The 20,000-nt window shown below is 34.8% G+C and overlaps 1 protein-coding gene across 15 annotated transcripts in view; it reads left to right on the top strand.

Annotated features, from left to right (window-relative positions):
• The window catches only part of LOC115215203 (protein lev-9), a 731,789-nt gene that overhangs the window by 573,238 nt on the left and 138,551 nt on the right, over positions 1-20,000 (top strand). For all 15 annotated transcript variants that reach the window (XM_036505264.1, XM_036505266.1, XM_036505263.1 and 12 more), the window contains 2 exons: positions 322-489; positions 3,740-3,913. In XM_036505264.1, coding sequence (XP_036361157.1) covers positions 322-489; positions 3,740-3,913 — 342 coding nt within the window. The remainder of the gene's footprint in view (positions 1-321; positions 490-3,739; positions 3,914-20,000) is intronic.

The following is a 20,000-nucleotide window of genomic DNA, read 5'->3' as shown; positions in this document are numbered from 1 at the left end:
TTTATTATCGCATGAAACAAATATTGAACGCTTAAAGGAGTACACAGCAAACGTAGGAAAATGACTAGTCTCCAATCGTTCGTATTGAACCTTCAACTAAAGTGCAATATACTAAGCTGAAAGATGCTGTGTTGCCAAATATTTACCCAATGGAAAATTGTAAATTATGCTACATATTGCTTCTACGTTACAAATTAACACCGGCTTATTTTCAATTTTTTTACAAACTGTTTTTTTTTGTTTTATTTATTTGCCTGTATTCAAATTACGTATTTTAAATTTCATATCTAAAATTGCATTGTATTTTCAACTGTAAACTAGATTGTAAGTATCCCGGAGAGGTATCCAATGGACGACGGGAAGGTCAAGATTTCCGATATCCCGCAAAAGTGACATATTTTTGCAATGAAGGTTTCCAGTTGATCGGCAATCCTGTGCGAGAGTGCCAGATAAATGGACAGTGGTCAGGATCTCTACCACTATGTAATCGTGAGTGTTAACTATCACTTGTTAATATTACAATTATTCTCTTTTCACGTTTTAATGAGGAATATTAACTGTGAAATTTTGTTTAGTACATCGACTGAATACATTAAACATTAGGTATTTTTAGAAAATGTTAGGCGTGTTAAAAGAAGCTCAGACACAAACAAACTACTTATGCTGAATAGGAATCTTATATGAATGTTATAAACAAAGTATTATATTCACTAGTTTCGCCGAGTGCAACGAAACGGATTTCTCTCAGAATGTAGAGAGACATTTTTATAGTTCATTGCTTTAATTATAATCTTAATCCTGATATAATCAACTCATTTTATTTATTGAATATTTGTGTCGTAATTTGAAACAGGCTAAGTCGTTTACTATAAAAATACTTAGAACTATGTGAAGCGATATTCTAGTTTGAAGAATTGTAAGATAATAGATTGATTCTACAGAAAGCTGCCTTAGCAGTATCAAGTATATAATAATAAGGGCGCCCTTTTAAAGCCTAACCAGACTCATGGGCCCGGTTTCCCGGTTTCTAAGGTGTATGTGTTCCCCAGCTGGACGGGACGTCAGTCCATCGCAGCGTTACTCATTTTTGCCAGCTGAGTGAACTGGAGCAACGTGATATCAAGAATATACTAAATTACATAAGATGTTACAAATGAATATATATATATATATATTGTTCACAAGCTACTAATTACCTTGTCGCTGAAGCACCTCTTCCTTTCTTTCCTCTCACACATTGTAAAGTTAATCGTATTTAGCATGATACATTTAACGGAAAATATAACTATTGTAATACATTTTAATATAAAATAGTTATCTAATTAAATCAAAACGTATACAGGTGAAGATTGTAAAAATATTTCTATTAGAAATTTGAAATTGTTACGCACCAACTATACGTAGGAATATTATTTGATAAATGAGTTTTTATGTCATGAAAATATATTATACAATTTAGTTTTTATGTTGTGGGATATCATAATTAAAAAAGGGGTTTATATGCGAAGGAGAGTTGAGATGAGTTGAATGAGTTAAATATTCGTCTTGGAATATTTATGACATGTTTGGTAGATTATTTTTAGCATTCAATAAAGGGTTGGAATATTTGTCTCTCTTCTATGACTATTTAGAATAATCTTCCCCAAATGTACATTGCTCATTTATGAATTCCTTATTGAACATGTTCACTAATGGAATTCAAAGTCTATTGAAGTTTCTCCCTGGTCAGAGATTTTTCCCTACAGATTATGTCCAGTAAAGCAAACATTTGTAGCACTATTTGTTCAAATATTACATTCATGCCGAAAATGCTTCATTGTATATATCTAATCAAATATCCGATCAAATACATCTAGTTGGCAACTGATAGAGAAATGAGTCCACTAATCACTAGATCTCTTCGAAATATAAACAAATTTCTTTCAAATCACATTGTATATCTTACAAATAAGTGGTGAATTGGCTTGTGCAGTTCCAGGTAACTTGCGCTAAGAAAAGTAATAAGGGAATAACGGATGACACAATTCAAGAATTTGTTTATAGATGTTGGCTGTGCTGGATATGAGCCAAATAAAAAAATAAATTACGTATGAATGTATAGAAAGGAGGAGACAGAGAGAGGGGGAGAGAGATAGAGATACATACATACATAGCATACAAGGGATCCATATAGTGATCTCTCATATGTATGTTTGAATAAAATTGACGGTTTTCGGACGGTTTTAAGTATGCTGACCACTAGTTGAAATTGATATCATTTAATAATATTAATTTCTATTCTTCATATTATTATAATTATATCATATATATAATAAAATATATAATAATAATAAAAGAATGAGAATGGTAATATATATATACACACACATACATATACATATATATATATATATATATATATGTATATATATATAGTTGAGATTTACAGAAAAACAGAAGAGGAGGCAGGTGTATAAACAACAAACAAGTATTTTAGTTTGATGCTCGGGAAGGTGAGAAAGTCTTCGAGGATATGCTCTTCAACAGAAAGGAACGCAAGGAAACAAACAAAGAGAGAATAAAACAATTTTGGAGCTAGCGATCAATCATGGTGGCTGGCTGGACAGAGGTAGTTAGACAGGAGAGCTAAGAAGGGGAGATAATAAAGTATTGGTGATCCCAAAACGAAGGTGCGCGTGCGTGTGTATGTAAGATTGTGTGAGTGTGTGCGTGTGGATAGGGGCTGATGACTTTGCCGTGTGGATGTTTGCGTGTGTAAGTGTGTACGTCTGTAATGTGTGCGTGTAAGGATGATGGTGCTGGGAAGTGGTCAATGCTAGTGTGTGCGGGGTGGTGTGATGTGATGTGTTTGGTGGTGCTGAGGTGTGGGGATGTGAGGGTGGAGTATGGATTTGGCTGTGAATGTGGGGGTAGGATGAGGTATGTGGGATTGGGATGTGTGTGTGTGGGGTGTGGATGGAGGGGTAACGAAGAAGGAAGCAGGTGGGTAGGAGTGGAGAGTTGAAGTAGGTGTCAGGGCAAGAGCGTAGAGGGGAGGTAGGTAGGATTGAAGAAAGTAAGTAGCTGTGAGATGAAGAGAGGAGAGAGAGTCAGATGAAGAAGGGGGTGTTGAACCTATGTGGCACAAAGGAGGCAAGAGAGAAGATTAATTCCTGTTCACGGCGACAGGTGTTGTAATGAATGACCGGTAGAGCGGAAATGGCGCGAGACCAGTGTATCGTTGCCGAGTCTAATATATCGGAGATGCTCCACGAACCAGTCAGCCAAGCGGCGTCACGTTTGACTAATGTACATAGAAGCAGAGAAAGAGCATGAGATGCATTAAAGGACGTTGCTAAAGGAGTCAGTGATATAATAGGGATGATGATGGATGCCTGTGAAGATGGTGGTGTTGGAGAGGTAAGGGTAAGTATGGCAGTGTGGGTGGAAGTAGTAGAACGAGCCAGGTTGGGAGGGGGGTAGGGAAAAACTGTAGACCAGGAGGCCACGTAGGTTGTGGGCGCGTTTGAAGGAATATATATATATATATACAAAGTCACTAACAGATTAAATATCACTTATTGTAATCGTCTTATATATATCAGGGGAACAAATAAATGTGGAATAAAATTATATTTTTCAGTCGGCTGTAGTAATTACTAATTCTTTTACCATTATAGAAGAATTTTTCTGTAGCTGACCCGTTTGATCCATTAAAATAAATCAAAACAATACACTGCATAATATATTTTATTTTCAGCAATACGTTGTGAGAAACTTGGACCACCATTAAATGGCTTTATTACTGGATCAGGTGAAACGTACAATACAGTTTTGCGTTTCTCATGTCCAGAAGGATATAAGCTTGTTGGATCAGCAGAGCGTCGTTGCATGTCGGACGGAGAATGGAGTGGACAACTGTCGCGATGCCAAGGCAAGTATCAAATATATATATTACTTTGAACTTTGGAATATGCACGAATGAAACTCTGAATCTTTTGCCCCGAGAATGTTTACTTTCAGATAGATATTAGTTTTTCACACACACAAACACATATGACAAATGCATAATGAATAGATAACTTATTTGTATAGATAGATAGATAGATAGATAGATAGATAGATAGATAGATAGATAGATAGATAGATAGATAGATAGATATGAATAAATATGAGGTGCATTGTATAGATGTCTTTGGGAAAAGAATAATATACCCTTAAGAGAATTCAAGAATGAATCAAAATTTAATTAGTGGTGTGACAAGCATTCTTTAACCATAGGAAATGAAAATGAGGGGAGGAATCTAACATACATAAAAAAATATAATTTTCTTAACTCCATACAGAGACGTGAAACACTGACTCACATACATAAAATAACGTACATAAGTATGCGCGTGTGTTTTGTTAGTGTGTATAAAGAAAAGGACCCTATAATTTGAAAAGAAGTATGTACACGTATTCTGCCTTCTTCATATTTTGCTTCTGTCGACTGAGACTAACAAAGCTTTGTTCAACTCGAGTTTAAAGTTGGATAATTTTGCCAGAATTTTCATCAAAATCGAACTCGTTACCAACCAGTTCGGATGCCAGATTCTCAGCTACACTATTTCGTACAGGTGCATAATTCATGGTTGTTATTTTTCAAACTTCTGAGATTAAAATTAAATTTCCTGTATACCCCATAATAAAGTGTTAGTACTAAGAAAACTAAAATTGTTATGTATGGTTGTTCGCTACATGTATTGAATGCAAGTAAGAATAAATATTATGAAAATTTCCTAAGCGCTTTCATACTAAATCTTTATACTTGTATACATTCCATTAATGTCACACAAAAACTATTTTAGTTGGTGTTCCTTTAACAATAGTAAGAAATAGGGTGAAATTTGTAAAATGAATTTATGCAATGCTAACTTTCGTTTAAACACTTTTAGAATTCGTTTGATTTTGCTTTCTTTTCTAGTCAATCTGCTCTTATATTTTGTTGGTTCTGCTGTCATTTCAAGATATATGCAAATGTATAATCATTCGGAAAACTATTTTTGCTGAAATAATTGATTCATGTACGACAATTTCCGTTATTTGAAATATTTATATCCAAATGTTTAAACATGATTTAAATATATTTTTGTCTACATGTATGATTAACTGATAATAATACATATTTCCTACCAGGATGTAGTCCCAATAAGACGTGTTTGGAAATTAAACGAGGGAGAAAAATCTGTATGAAGCCATGGCCACCTTTTTAAAGACTACAAATGTCTGTAGATTCAGGTTTTCATTCCTTCAGTTTATTTACACTTCTTGATCAAATGATATGCGTTATCATGTTACACGCCTTCATTATTGAGCCGCTGATGGGAACAACGAATGAAATACAATGAAATACTTGTGTATTATGATGGTATATGTTCCAATCATCTACACTTCGTTGATTGGAAATTCCTTGTTTTGAGGTTATGCCAATCATTCTAATGAAGATAAACCTCTTTGCAAACGAGAATCGATAATACCTGTTCCTTAAAAATACGATTTAGTTGCTCAACATGTTAAACATTGATATGGAATAGCCATGATATCGCTTAAAATCTGATATGTAAAGGAAGTGTGTTTCAAATCATAATTAATTGATATAATTTCCCTCAGAGAAAAAATATTAAATGCTGCTATGCAGTTCCAAGAATGAGTTTATTAGCCCCAGTAGATTTAATAAAAGGAGATTATTAACAGAAATGGCGCAATTATGAAGATTGGCAACGGCATGACACTCGAGTAATTAGCAGATTATTAAAAGGCAACAGCAGTAAAACAATTATAAACCTAAAAAGAACACACAAATATCTAATTTAAAATTATCAGAAACATTGATTATTCAGAGTAAAATTGCAACTCAGTAGAGTTGCAATTTGTAAAATGAGTGATATTCTAACCCGTAGCTTGATTACTAGGGATAGCTGCGAACAAGTCTCTCTATGTCTTTAGAACAAAAAGAAATGCATCGATTGAAAATTTAATTTTAGAAAACTCTAAAGTATCGGAGGGCCACTTGTTTTATATGAGACGAGATGGTTCGAAGGTGACAGTAATCTGCATAACAGTAGCAGAAAAAAATAATTAAAAACCGAAGCTTTGTGGGAATGTCTAATGAGGTGCATAATTTATAATTTATATAACTGTTTATATGAAAGAAAGATGGCGTGGAAATAGTATGACACTGTGGCCTCACATTCCTCCTACAGCTGAGCAGTGTGACTGAGGCAGGTTTCTGTGGAAAACGTTTGTTAAAAACTAACTGCATATCAACTGCGCGGGCATAGACCGTGAAAATAGCATGTGAAAATCGTAAATTCTTTCGCTGCTTACATTTAGGATAACAAGACGTTACCTCAAGGATATGATTTTTTTGTTTCTAGCAGATAGATTGAATGGTCGAGTTTAGGATGTTTTGTTCTCGTGTACTAAATTGTTACATCAGTTTCCCTCTTAGCTTAGAATCTCTTGTGTGAAGTTTACTTTGTGCTTGGATATCCTTTTCGATTTGCGTCCAATGTTTAGTTGCGCTTACTTTATAATTTAAACTATTTTTACTGATATAGAGTACCTTATTAGACTGAAATCCTTGATTATTCTGAACGTCCTTCTTGTGACGGGTTCTTTTGTCGTCTTCGTCAGGGATGTTTTCACGGAGATATTTTCAGGAAGATATTTGTGTTAACATGGATTAACATTTTGTCTTATATGGCATTGATAGTTCACATATCTATGTTGTTAACTTGTACATCAATATCGTCTCAAGTTCCTTTGTTGTGTTAGCCATATTTAATTTGGAATCCTTGTACACTCTGAGTAATCTAGAATCTCTATTGATCTCGGACCTGATGACTTTATCGGGAATACTCGTCATGAAAAAATGCCATGTTTGTTTTGCAGTTAAGAAAAATATTAAACAAATTCGCAGTTACTCTACTCCACAGGATTCTGTATTTTACTGTCTTATTATACATACTACCCAACTAGTGGGCACCAAGGAACTCCTAACGTATAACTACATGACTGTCGCTTTGCCAACTCACTGCGTCAGCATTTTATGACTGAGAAAAATGCGACAAGTCTGAAATTTTGTAATAATAATAATAAACTGGAAAGAATGCATAGCATGGTACTGTAGGATGCAGGTAGGAAGCCCGTTACGCATGTGACACTCCAGGAGCTCCAACAAAACCTGTGATAAAGAGAAGTAATAATGATGATGTTGATGAGTTTTGATTTATGCCCAATGTTATCAATTGCGAGGTGAGTTTAGCCGATGTCATAAGGCTCAGCACTTGATTGGAATCTTTTTGTTTTCTATCATGAAATGAAGGAATATAATTGACTTGCGTTTTCACATAAGTTTTACAAACGAGTAGCAAATACGATACATGAAGACGAATTGCCAGCAAGCAACTAGAATGAACTTTTCATGATGGTTAAGACGAAAATGCATCATCCAGCTACAATATTCTTGGACTAGAGACATCCCAATTAATTATAACAAAAAACAATAAAGAACGTGGGGATAATATGCAATTACAGGCAGATTGAAACAGAAATATGTACGTGTGTTGAATAAAAGTGAAAACAATCCAGCATGGATACAGGAGTTCTAGTGATAACAAAAACTACGGAAGGCACTTGCAATTTGGTATCACGGCTCAGTGATTATAAAATCCGCTCACAAAAGATACGCATTGCAAAATATACTCAATGAAATTACATAACCCGCATAGCTATACTCTAAGGAATTGTTACCCAGCACCCAATAAAAAGGAATAATACGTGCGCTGGCAAATAACATATAATCTTATCTGATATAACAAGTATATATTGACAAAGATCTCACCGATTTGGAAATTAGTTTACAAACAAGAGACCCAATAAGACATTCATTGATGACAAATTATTAATCATCACTATTTCAATAGTCTTGCAAGAAATTTTTTTTAAATACGCTTAGTATGCACGAGATAAATCTTATAATTATGAAAATAATGATAAAATTGATAGAAATTTCTTAAAATAAAATGATGCAAGCTAACAATCAGATGTATAGGACGTCAGACACACAAGTTCATAAAATATGAAACACACTCACAATTGCGGGTGCATATAATCTCGGCAAACTGGCACTAATTTCGTGCTTTAAATAAGGCTACTCAGCTGCCTATTTTAAACACTTACTATACAGTTCAAACGTTTAAATATTGTTCAAGATTAATGCAATTTATAAACTCCATGTTTTGTTTTAAAGTGAGAACTGTTAAGTAAAACCTTTTTGCCAACTTTCAACAGAATTGTCTCTTTAAAATCTAAAATTGTGCAAAACTGTTTCATATAGAGGTTGGGCCAAATGTCAGTGCAACATTTGAAGCAATATGCACTCAGGCTTCGTGGCATATGGCTTACTACGCATATATTACGTTTCCTGTAAGAATTGAGTTGATCCATGCTCTCACGTGAGATCAAAAAGACTACTTACGTATCATACAAAATACAACTACTTGTGCATCAGGTTTTTCTCTTTGACGTCATGCTTAGATACATATTCTTGTGCCGAAAGCATGCGGCTATTTCAAGTAAGTTCTGAAATCATTTAATAGATTTGTTTTAAATGTACATATGATTAGTAAGCGCGATGCATTGAGATAAGATAGGAGAAACCATCGCCACTTGCATTCTCACGTATCTTCGAATTGATAAAAATTCTGTGTACGATAAAGTTTTATGACCTTTATAGAAACGTTTTATGAATTTGTACAAATTTTTCGAGTAGTAAATTATATACCAAAAGTAATTAGATACATTTTTCCAAGTGTCACGCTGTGTGTGAATGGGAAAATACCAAATGGATTGGACTAAATGGACTTTTAGCATATCAGTGTTTTGATAAGACTTTGAGCAACAGTTGAACATTTTGTTTTCATCCAGAATATAATATAAAGTATTAATGTTACCAGAAACACAAAAGAAATGATGTTTCATATTTGAAATCCTGCGAAATTTCAAGTCTTTCCGTTAGAAGAGAGGAAGAAGTCTTCGATTTTTGTGATATCTTACTATATTTTTATATAATTCATGCTTCAAAAGTTTATGTTTACTAAGTAGCAAAGAGTATCGTCAGAAAATACAATGTGAGAGAAATCGTGTAATCTTAGCATGTTCATAAATTTTCTCATAATGTTTGAAGCTTCAACATACACTCAACGACAGTGTAATTTTACTCATTGGATTGACTACTTCAGGTGTCACTAATCGCAATCATTTGCTCACGACACTTACTTTCTAGGTATTTTAACGTTTAAGATGCAGTACCCCTCTCAACTTCTTCCTTCAGAAAAAAAAATGGCCGCAAATATGCTGACTGAAAAAACTGAAGCTGAGTATACTCAAGCGCTTAAAAATAGCACTAAAATTAAGCTTTTAAAACTATTTTGTGCTTACTGGGCTAATTATATTCAATGAATATCTTCCTAAGGCAAATTGCCTGTAGTCGAACTCGGTAATCGAGAAATTTTTCAATCAATGAATTTGCTAATTAGTTCATAGTCAGTCAGAAGTATGCTAAAAATAACATTAACGAACACAACCCTTACATGATCAATACCCGACAATATAGCATTAGAAAATCCACACATTACATATAGCTGCTATAATACAACAAAAACTGTATATTATCTCCCGGATCATTATTGGAAACAAAACCTGCGATACAATTAGCTGAAGTTTTAAATAAGAACGTAAAACTTTTCGACCAACCTGTTAAAGTAATGATGAAAAAGTTGTTTTTTTTTTTCTGCTATAAGCACAAGGTCTGAAATTTTGGAAAAGCGGGAGGTCGATTACTGTGCACAGCTGATGCTTCTTTTATCGACCCCAATGTGATAAAAGGCAAAGCCGACCTTAACGGAAAATGAACTCAGAACTTAAAGACAATAAAAGCCGCAAATTATTTTGATCCTGCGTGCTAAAGTGATAGTTATAATCCTATCTACCATAGAAACAAAGATACAAGACCTGACCTTTTTGGTTTTATTGGAAAGGACCAGTTGATTTTGTAGAGATGATTATTATTATTATCATCATGATGACTCAGGTGGTGGACTGGCAGAATCGTTAGCACACCGGGGGAAATGCTTAGCGCTAGTTCGTGTGCCGCTACGCTCTAAGTTCAAATTCTGCCAAGATCGACTTTGCTTTTCGTTCTTTCGGGGTCGATTAAATAAATACCATTTACGCACTGGGGTCGATGTAATTGACTTAATTCCTCACCCCAAATTTCAGACCTTCTGCTTCCAGTAGAAAGAATTATCATTATGATGATTAAGGCGGGTAGCTAGCAGAATCGTTAGCACGCAGGCCGAAATGCTTAGCGCTATTTCGTGTGCCATTAGGTTCTGAGTTCAAATTCTGCCGAGGTCGATTTTGCCTTTCATCCTGTAGGTGTCGATTAATTAGGTACCAGTTACGCAATGGGGTCGATGTAATCGACTTTATCCCTTCCACCAACACTTGAGGTCTTGTGCTTCCAGCAGAAAGAATTGTCATTTTGATAATTCAGGCAGCAAGTTGGCAGAAACGTTAGAACGCCAGGTGAAATGCTCAGAGGTATTTGCTCGTCTTTACGTTCTGAGTTCAAATTCCGCCACGGTCTAGTTTGCTTTTCATCCTTTCGGGATTGATATAAAATAAGTACCAATTGAGTACTGGGGTTGATGTACTCGACTGTCACCCTCCCCCAAAATTTCAGGCTTTGTGCCTTTAGCAGAAAGGCTTATAAATAATACGATTACGATTATTATTTTCCGATGGATTTGCATTTTATTTAATCTTCCGATCGGGTCTTTTCTTCTTCTTCTTCTTTTCTTCTTCTTCTTCTTCTTCTTCTTCTTCTTCTTCTTCTTCTTCTTCTTCTTCTTCTTCTTCTTATTATTATTATTATTATTATTATTATTATTATTATTATTATTATTATTATTATTATAGCTATCACTATTGTTATGTTTATAATAGCGTTGTTGTAGAAGAAATCTTTATTGTTATACTAGACAAAAAAATAATTGCGTCAGTTTTTTTTTTACCTTCTTTTGTAATGTATTTATTCTCATTGCGTTTTGGGAGCTGTCTCTGTATAAAATCTTAATCCCTTTTGACAATACGTTTTCTAGTCGTGTTAAAAGAAGAAGAAATCAATATTTACATTTTCGCATTATAATCTCCTGAAAAATAATCAAGTACTGCGCATGTTTCAAAATCAATTAATATCAAATAACCTTCAAAATGTGTTGAATCTACTTTTTCTCCTTTGTCAGCTTTATATATACGGAAACACTTCGGGAATTCTATAAACCATTTTATTCCTAAGCGAGTAAAATTCACATTTACAAAAGAGACACATTAAAGAAAATGTTCATCGCTAGGAAAACAATTTCATCATCATATCAAAATATTATATATAACAAATGCACTTAGGAATATTTATCTAAAGAGGTATTCTTGATTATCTATTTTTCCCCACTCATTTATATATAGATATAAGTTTATACATACACTCACATACACACAAAATCACACACACATACACGCATACACAGGCATATATATATATATATATATATATATATATATATATTATATATATATATTTCGTTTTGGTTTGCAAGATTCTCTATATGAGTTCGTGTCTTGAAATATATTTTGTTATGTCTGTGGAGAGTAATTCTCTTTTAGTGTCGTATTATTTAACACACTAAACTTTTTGTTGCGTCGTTGACTCTGTCCGTTATCCGAGCTGCGTTCTTTCTGTTTGTTTGCACGCATGTGTGTGTCAGTGTGCGTGCGCATACACCTATATATGTATATATGTATGTATGTATGTATGTATGTATGTATGCATGTATGTATGTATTTACATTCTGCCCCACCAGGTCACAAAGTGGAAGACCACTCACCATCACCTCGGCAGTGATTAAAAGCACCGCAGAACGCTGGAGTGGCTGGACCATCTCCACCCAAGAGCTTGAGAACAACAATCAAGTGAAAGGAATGGTTGCACACACAATACAGGCTAGCATAAAACCACCTTGAACAAACGCATAATAAAGTTTAGCAGGAAACTATACATGCAGGTTCAAGGTGCAACCATTAGTGTCAGTGTAGCTGGAGATGTGGCCGGCCTCTTCATGACCTGGTGGGACAGAAAACTTGAATAATCCTTAGCAGTACAGTCCACAGCTCGTTCACCTTACTGTAGATATTCTAGTTAAGACCAACTCTAGTAACAGTAGTCACCGAGAGGAGCATAATGGAGAGCATCCAGCATATAGCTAACTCCATCCACCAAAGTGTCAAGGTTACTATAAATTACCCCACTAGGCACCGCAACATTAGACTCCTCGTCCTAGATACTGAACTTCGGTTAGAGACTCAGAACAACACAGCTCTTCCACTCCTATTACATGAAACCCATAGCTTCGAAATATGTTCCAACGACTGGAATACTATGCAAAGATTCCATTCTTTCTTCAAACTCAACGTGTGCCCACACGTGAAGCGCAGAGCTGTAAGCGATTAACTCAAACAAAACAAAATATTGTTAACCTGTACTATGGCATCCAGTATAAATTTTCTTTCCGACAGTCATCGCTAAACAGATTCATATATATATATATATATATATATAATATATATATATATATATATATATTTCGTTTTGGTTTGCAAGATTCTCTATATGAGTTCGTGTCTTGAAATATATTTTGTTATGTCTGTGGAGAGTAATTCTCTTTTAGTGTCGTATTATTTAACACACTAAACTTTTTGTTGCGTCGTTGACTCTGTCCGTTATCCGAGCTGCGTTCTTTCTGTTTGTTTGCACGCATGTGTGTGTCAGTGTGCGTGCGCATACACCTATATATGTATATATGTATGTATGTATGTATGTATGTATGTATGCATGTATGTATGTATTTACATTCTGCCCCACCAGGTCACAAAGTGGAAGACCACTCACCATCACCTCGGCAGTGATTAAAAGCACCGCAGAACGCTGGAGTGGCTGGACCATCTCCACCCAAGAGCTTGAGAACAACAATCAAGTGAAAGGAATGGTTGCACACACAATACAGGCTAGCATAAAACCCACCTTGAACAAACGCATAATAAAGTTTAGCAGGAAACTATACATGCAGGTTCAAGGTGCAACCATTAGTGTCAGTGTAGCTGGAGATGTGGCCGGCCTCTTCATGACCTGGTGGGACAGAAAACTTGAATAATCCTTAGCAGTACAGTCCACAGCTCGTTCACCTTGCTGTAGATATTCTAGTTAAGACCAACTCTAGTAACAGTAGTCACCGAGAGGAGCATAATGGAGAGCATCCAGCATATAGCTAACTCCATCCACCAAAGTGTCAAGGTTACTATAAATTACCCCACTAGGCACCGCAACATTAGACTCCTCGTCCTAGATACTGAACTTCGGTTAGAGACTCAGAACAACACAGCTCTTCCACTCCTATTACATGAAACCCATAGCTTCGAAATATGTTCCAACGACTGGAATACTATGCAAAGATTCCATTCTTTCTTCAAACTCAACGTGTGCCCACACGTGAAGCGCAGAGCTGTAAGCGATTAACTCAAACAAAACAAAATATTGTTAACCTGTACTATGGCATCCAGTATAAATTTTCTTTCCGACAGTCATCGCTAAACAGATTCATATATATATATATATATATATATATATATTTCAAACACTAAAATAAATTTTATATATATATATGTATTCGCTGATATTATTCAACCATTTAAACACTTCGTGCGAAAGTGGTGTCTTGCGGTAGAACTGAGATTTTATATCCATTAAAAATGTATTAAATTTGTCAGTGAGAGAAATATAGAGATACGTGGTATGTATACTTAATATTTCTGAAACACACTGTGACAGAGAATACATTAAAAAAATATTCTTTATAGTAACACATACTGACAGATATCTTAAGTCACATTAATGATAGATCATACATAAAAAAAATGTTCATTGCAACCATTTTTTTACACGGAATCTAAAACCTCTACATAGTCTCGACTAAAAAGATTATCCTAAAATTGTCAGAAATGTTTATAAAATACTTAATCGCATTATTAACTGGACGACTGCCGAGTCTACGAAAATGTTGCATATTGAAAATTTTATTTTAGCATTTGAAAGTTTTCTGAATTATTATACAAATGAGTTTGAACTATGTTAAACATAAATATTCTAATTTGAATAGAACCAGTGTACTGTATAGTTAGAGTAGCAGCCTCGCTAACGTTTATTCACGAACACTTAGTTATATACACGCATATGTATGTATATATGCTATCATATTGCATTTTATATGTATGAGCATTTAGGTATGTATATATGAAGATATATATGTGAGTGTGTGTGTGTGTAGTGTGTGGTGTGTGTGTGTGTGTGTGTGTGTGTGTGTGCGCGTATGTATTATAACTCTGATTACAATAGTTCCGTAAATTATAGAGGCATATCGAAGTCAAACACGCCAATAATTGGCTACACAGAATTACGCAGAGCATACAGTGAAGTGATCCGTTATCGAAGCATAGAAGGTATCGGTGAAATGCATTCCTTGTTGTGAGGTAATCCACAAATCCAATAGTATTACAAAGCATCGACCAAGAGTGAAACCGTAAGTGGGACAATGCAGCAATAATGAGAACAGAGGAATAGGTTTTCAGTTTTGATTACAATTGTTTTATTCGGAGATTTTAGTAAGCATAGTACATTTATTTAGATTAGCATTTAAGTGTGTATCTCCCAGATTCATCAGGCAAACATGTAAGACAACTGAAAAATGACTTCCAGAGTGACCTAGATACTTGTATTGCGTAATCTAACTACGTGTCATATAATCAGGTCAAAATATAAAAAAGAATCCTCCCACTGAAACAATTGTAACAACACTGAAAATCTATACCTGTATATATGTATATATATATATATATATATATATAATATATATATATATATATATATATATATATATTTATGATATGATATGATATGACATCCTCTTTCGTACGTTCAGACTTGCTCTTCATATTCGGAATAAAGGATCACGATAAAATATAGAAAATAAACTAGTGATAATTCTTTTGGATTCTTATATAGATCATAACATTTTAAATTATCAGCTTTGTAGACAAACGTCATATTCCTTCAACGCAATGTTTAGTATCGGCGTGTAGCGCACACAGGAAGCTTACCGTAACTTATGATCGGTTTGCCACGTTTGGCAGATCATGAGCAAACGTATCTAGTTTACTTCGCATATAGCATTCCTTGTGAAAACAATAAACTGATATGAGGGAGAGTTACTGTTGAGAAACGTTTTGGTTGTAGATTAGTAGTCTAAAGTTGGTTTCGAGCTTTTTCCCACTAAGTAATGGGATTCAAGTTCCACTCTGTTCAGTTCACCGATTTGATTGGTAGACATAAATACAATGCAAATATATGCTGGAACAAATTAAGTTGATTGAACCACATACTATATATTGTTATGAATTCTTCATTATCAAAATTATATATGAATGATAGAACCATACTCGGGCACATAATTATCAAAGACCAGGTCTAATATTTTGTACTGGGATCTATTCATTCTTCTCTCATAATTAATACGTTTACATAAACGCCCTTATCTGTATTCTGTACAAATATATGGGAAACTACCACCTGTATGATCTCTTGTGAAAGGTAGAAGAGTCCAGTTTGCTGGGCATTGTTGTAGAGCTGTAAACGAGGTAATTTCTACTCTTCTCCTCTGGAAGCCATCTGCTCGCGATACCAGAGGGCGCACACTCTCCTACCCTGATTTAATCTCCAGGGATACAGGCATCCAGCCACAGGACCTCCGTAATGTTATGATGGACAGTGAAGTCTGGCGTAACATAGTAAATTCCATTGTCTCGACCACGGTCGAACAATGATGATGATGATCTGTATTCTTTATTGTATACTCTGAAAGTCATAATATACATATGCTAGAGCAAATATTTTCGTTAGAAATCATAACATGTAAGACGTGCATCCGTATTTCTAAGCCATAAATGCTTACAAAAACAATAAACTTAGGGCCTTAGTAGTCATGGTTTGCCTTCAAAAAAAGACTGTCAGATCCTCCAGTTATGAAAATGATAAATTTAAGATTATATGTTTCGTGTTATACGGTATTTGAAAAAGAAAAAGAAGAAAGGAAACATCCGAAACAATGATCAATGATGGAATGCCTTCCGATCTTTTGAATATATAATATGGCGCATGACATATAATTCGTATTTGCCTCAATCATTTTTCTCGACAAAGATGAAACATCCACCTCCCAAATATACAAGTGAAGGAAAACAAAATTTCCGAACTCTTTGTTCTTTATTCGACCAGACCACCACATATCAATATGAATCGATATTCAAAATGCAATTCTATTCTTCTTTGGATTGTCCTACTTTTCGATTGGGGCCAAAATTGTTTCACTATGTTCATGTGAAGCAGCAGGTATTTCACTGGCCCCTTTCTAATCACTTGTGTACCTTTTGACAATATACGGGTCTACATGTCTTGCAGTCTTGTGATGTGTGTGTGTGATACAGCAAAACACGTATTTGTTTCATATTTCCCCATCACATACATATCATTGCAGTGATCTTAAATTAAATCATTTCGTATCAGCTCTCACAATAATATTTCTAGCATGGATCTTTTCCTGGACCTTTTTGTCATCCGCCGGTACTAGTTTCCCGTCTTCCGCGTAAAAATGCACGTGAGACGGTGCAGCTGAAGAGACAAGTACGCAGAGTCTTGCTAAGTGTGTTTCCAGTAAATGCTTAATCGAGGCAAACAAACTTCCAAACTGTTCTTACTCTGCGCAGTAGTTCAATGTTCCTGTTTCGTTAGTTGACCCAATCTTTACACCCTCATTTCTCTAAATCCGACTATTATTCGGCCTTGTGCTATTTTTCCGGGCCATACGAATTTTGTTTTCATGCGGTTTAGTTTGAGGCCTACTACTACGCGGTAGGTGTCCAGATTTGTCAGCATGGCCCGTAGATGATTTATGGTTTCTAAGATAAGCACTACTATGACGGCTATGATCGGAGATATGCTACTGCTCCACCGTTGTTGACTTTTCTTTCTCAATTGATACCTCTGATTGATATTTTAAGACATGGCGCGAAAAGCTTTGGACTGATGTTCATACGGGATTTCACCGATGATTTACATTGGTGTTCAATCTCGATTGCACCTTCCATAGAAATTTAACGTGTTGTGTCTAGACTCCTTCCGTCTCCAGAATCTGCAACACTGCAATGCCCTCGAAGGGATCTTTATAATCGGAGGCATTTTCATGATAGATGACGGCGATTGAAATAGAAAGCTTATCCTGTTTCGATCATTCTAGAAACTTCGTGAGAATGAATGTGTATTCTATCATGGAAAACCTGAATATTCATGAAGCCTGTCCTATATAAGAATTACGGATGAATTACGGAATTCCTCAGAGTAAAAAAATTCAGAAATAATTCGGTAAATTTTAAACGTATCAAAGGACCAACTCAAAATCGTTTCACTTGTATCATTTGATATTTTCGACCACAATTATATAGGAACTTTGGAGAAATAGATCACATTCTTCCATAAAGAATATACATGCTTAACTATACATAATATATAAATATGCAAATAACATTATACAACTCTTGTATAAATTCCTAAATCGTCTGAGAATCAATTACATACCATGGTGAAAGTTTAACGGGATAATAAAAGAGAATATTTAATAAAGAGATGACTTAATAAATAGAGATTTTTACTGGCACGTTCTGCATCAGGTATTTTGATGCTGAACGTAATTGGATCAATATTAATATGCCTGAAAATTAGTTCAAAATTTGAATCTAATATTCAGTGCTCCGTTATTTATGGTTGGAATTAATTTTTATCGACGATATGATGGATATTTGGCAATATAATGCTTTGAATCCAGAAGCAGTTTAATCAAAATGCAAGGAAAAATATTAACTCATAATTGTTTTGATTAATTTATGTGTAATTCATTTTTAATATTATATTTTTTGTTTGTATAATTAAATCTATTAAAAAGGCCTGGCGGAAATGATTAGATAATTATGAGGGTTATACAACGCAACAAACAGCCATATTTGCTACCAATGCTACTTGATATCCTAATGGTTTCTTAGTGAGGCAAAAAATCTCTGTTCAAAAAAGATATGAGCATTAAAAAATATGCTTCATAGAAGAGCATTAGAAGCAAAGACGTTGTCAGAAGTGAATGCACATCTTGAAGCTCACGAACATTTCCTTCAAATATATTTCGACTGCGTAAAATAGACGAGTTCTTATTAGGGTCCAGTAATACAATGATACAAACTGCGGTTAAGTGACACGCAGTATTATTTCATATATATATATATATATATATATATATATATATATATATATATATATATATATATATATATATATATATATCGTGAAGTATATTTGCCACATAAATGTGGTTAACCCTAAGGGTGGATGCAACTGTAGTTTGTAGCCCTAGGAGGACACCTCCTCCAGCTGGCTATTGACACACTTTCCGTGCCCTATCAGTATATTCAAAGGGAAGCCATCTTTCCCATCTTCAAACTGTATGATACACACATACTCGAGTTTCTGGGTATTGACCCGTCATCAGAGTTCCTGGTTATTGACCCGTCATCATTCATCGACAACTGGTGATTTCATACGCTGCTACGGGTCAATACCCAGAAACTCGATTCCGTGTGTATCATACGGGTTGAAGATGGGAAGGAAGGCTTCCCTTTGCAAATACTAATAGGGTACAGAAAGTGTGTCAATATCCAGCTGAAGGAGGTGTACTCCCGGAGCTACAAGCTACAGTAGCATCTACCCTTAAGGGTTAGCCACATTTAAGTGGCAAATATACTTCACGGTGACGTGCAGTTACTTTTTATACCTCGCTCAGAGATTTATTATTGCTTATATATATATATATATATATATATATTATATATATATATATATATATATATATATATATATATATATATACAAAAAGCAATAAAGATTCAAGTTAATTTAAATGAATTTACTTGAATATGGTACCTAACTTAGATGCACCAAAATAAACTATACTGTTTTAACAATACAGTAATGTGGGGTGATTATAAGCGAGAAAGAAGCAACAAGAATGGATAGGTTTTTAGTACAATCGTTTCTTTGATTGTATCGAGAATGATGAAAACGTTTTGAAAACTTTGCGTAGGCCACTGAGCAGGTAACACTAAGCTTTTGGCAAAACTTGATGCAGATTCTTTGCTCAATTTCCTCTGTCATGGTCAATGAGACGATCTCACGCAACACACGTCCCTTCCAAGCACTGCTGTAAACAGTGGAATAATACTAGAACGTTAAACCTTAGTGCACATGCACAGCAGAGTTCAAGGTTAATCTTTGCCCAGTGGTTTCACTCTGTGTGTTTAGCTTCATTAGTATGACAAAAGTCCGGATACATATTGATCAAACCACGTGTGGATGATGAGTGGTATAAAGCATTACTACATAAAATTCTCTCCTCATGCAGATATGGTGTTGTTTGTCGGGGGCGGTATCTAGATAATTTGCTATTTTGTAGTTTAGTAATTATATTCTAGCAACTTGGTTAAATCAAAACTTAGCCTCTATTTTGTTGACATAGTTATACTACTTAAGAGTATCACCGCTATATTTTAATTAGATTACTTTTATATGCGATTTATTACCTAAGTTATTAACACCTGCCTTCTCTGCATTTGCTAACAATATCTCGGTATCTGCTCATGGGGTTTTAATGCTTGCATTTGTGCCTGCTTGCGGAAGCATTTATCTGATCATTCTGTGTATTATGCTAGAC

Source organism: Octopus sinensis, linkage group LG8 (genome assembly GCF_006345805.1).
Source record: "Octopus sinensis linkage group LG8, ASM634580v1, whole genome shotgun sequence".
NCBI lineage: Eukaryota > Metazoa > Mollusca > Cephalopoda > Octopoda > Octopodidae > Octopus > Octopus sinensis.
The sequence above is the reverse complement of the archived record's forward strand: the minus strand, read 5'-3'. Positions and strand labels throughout refer to the sequence as shown.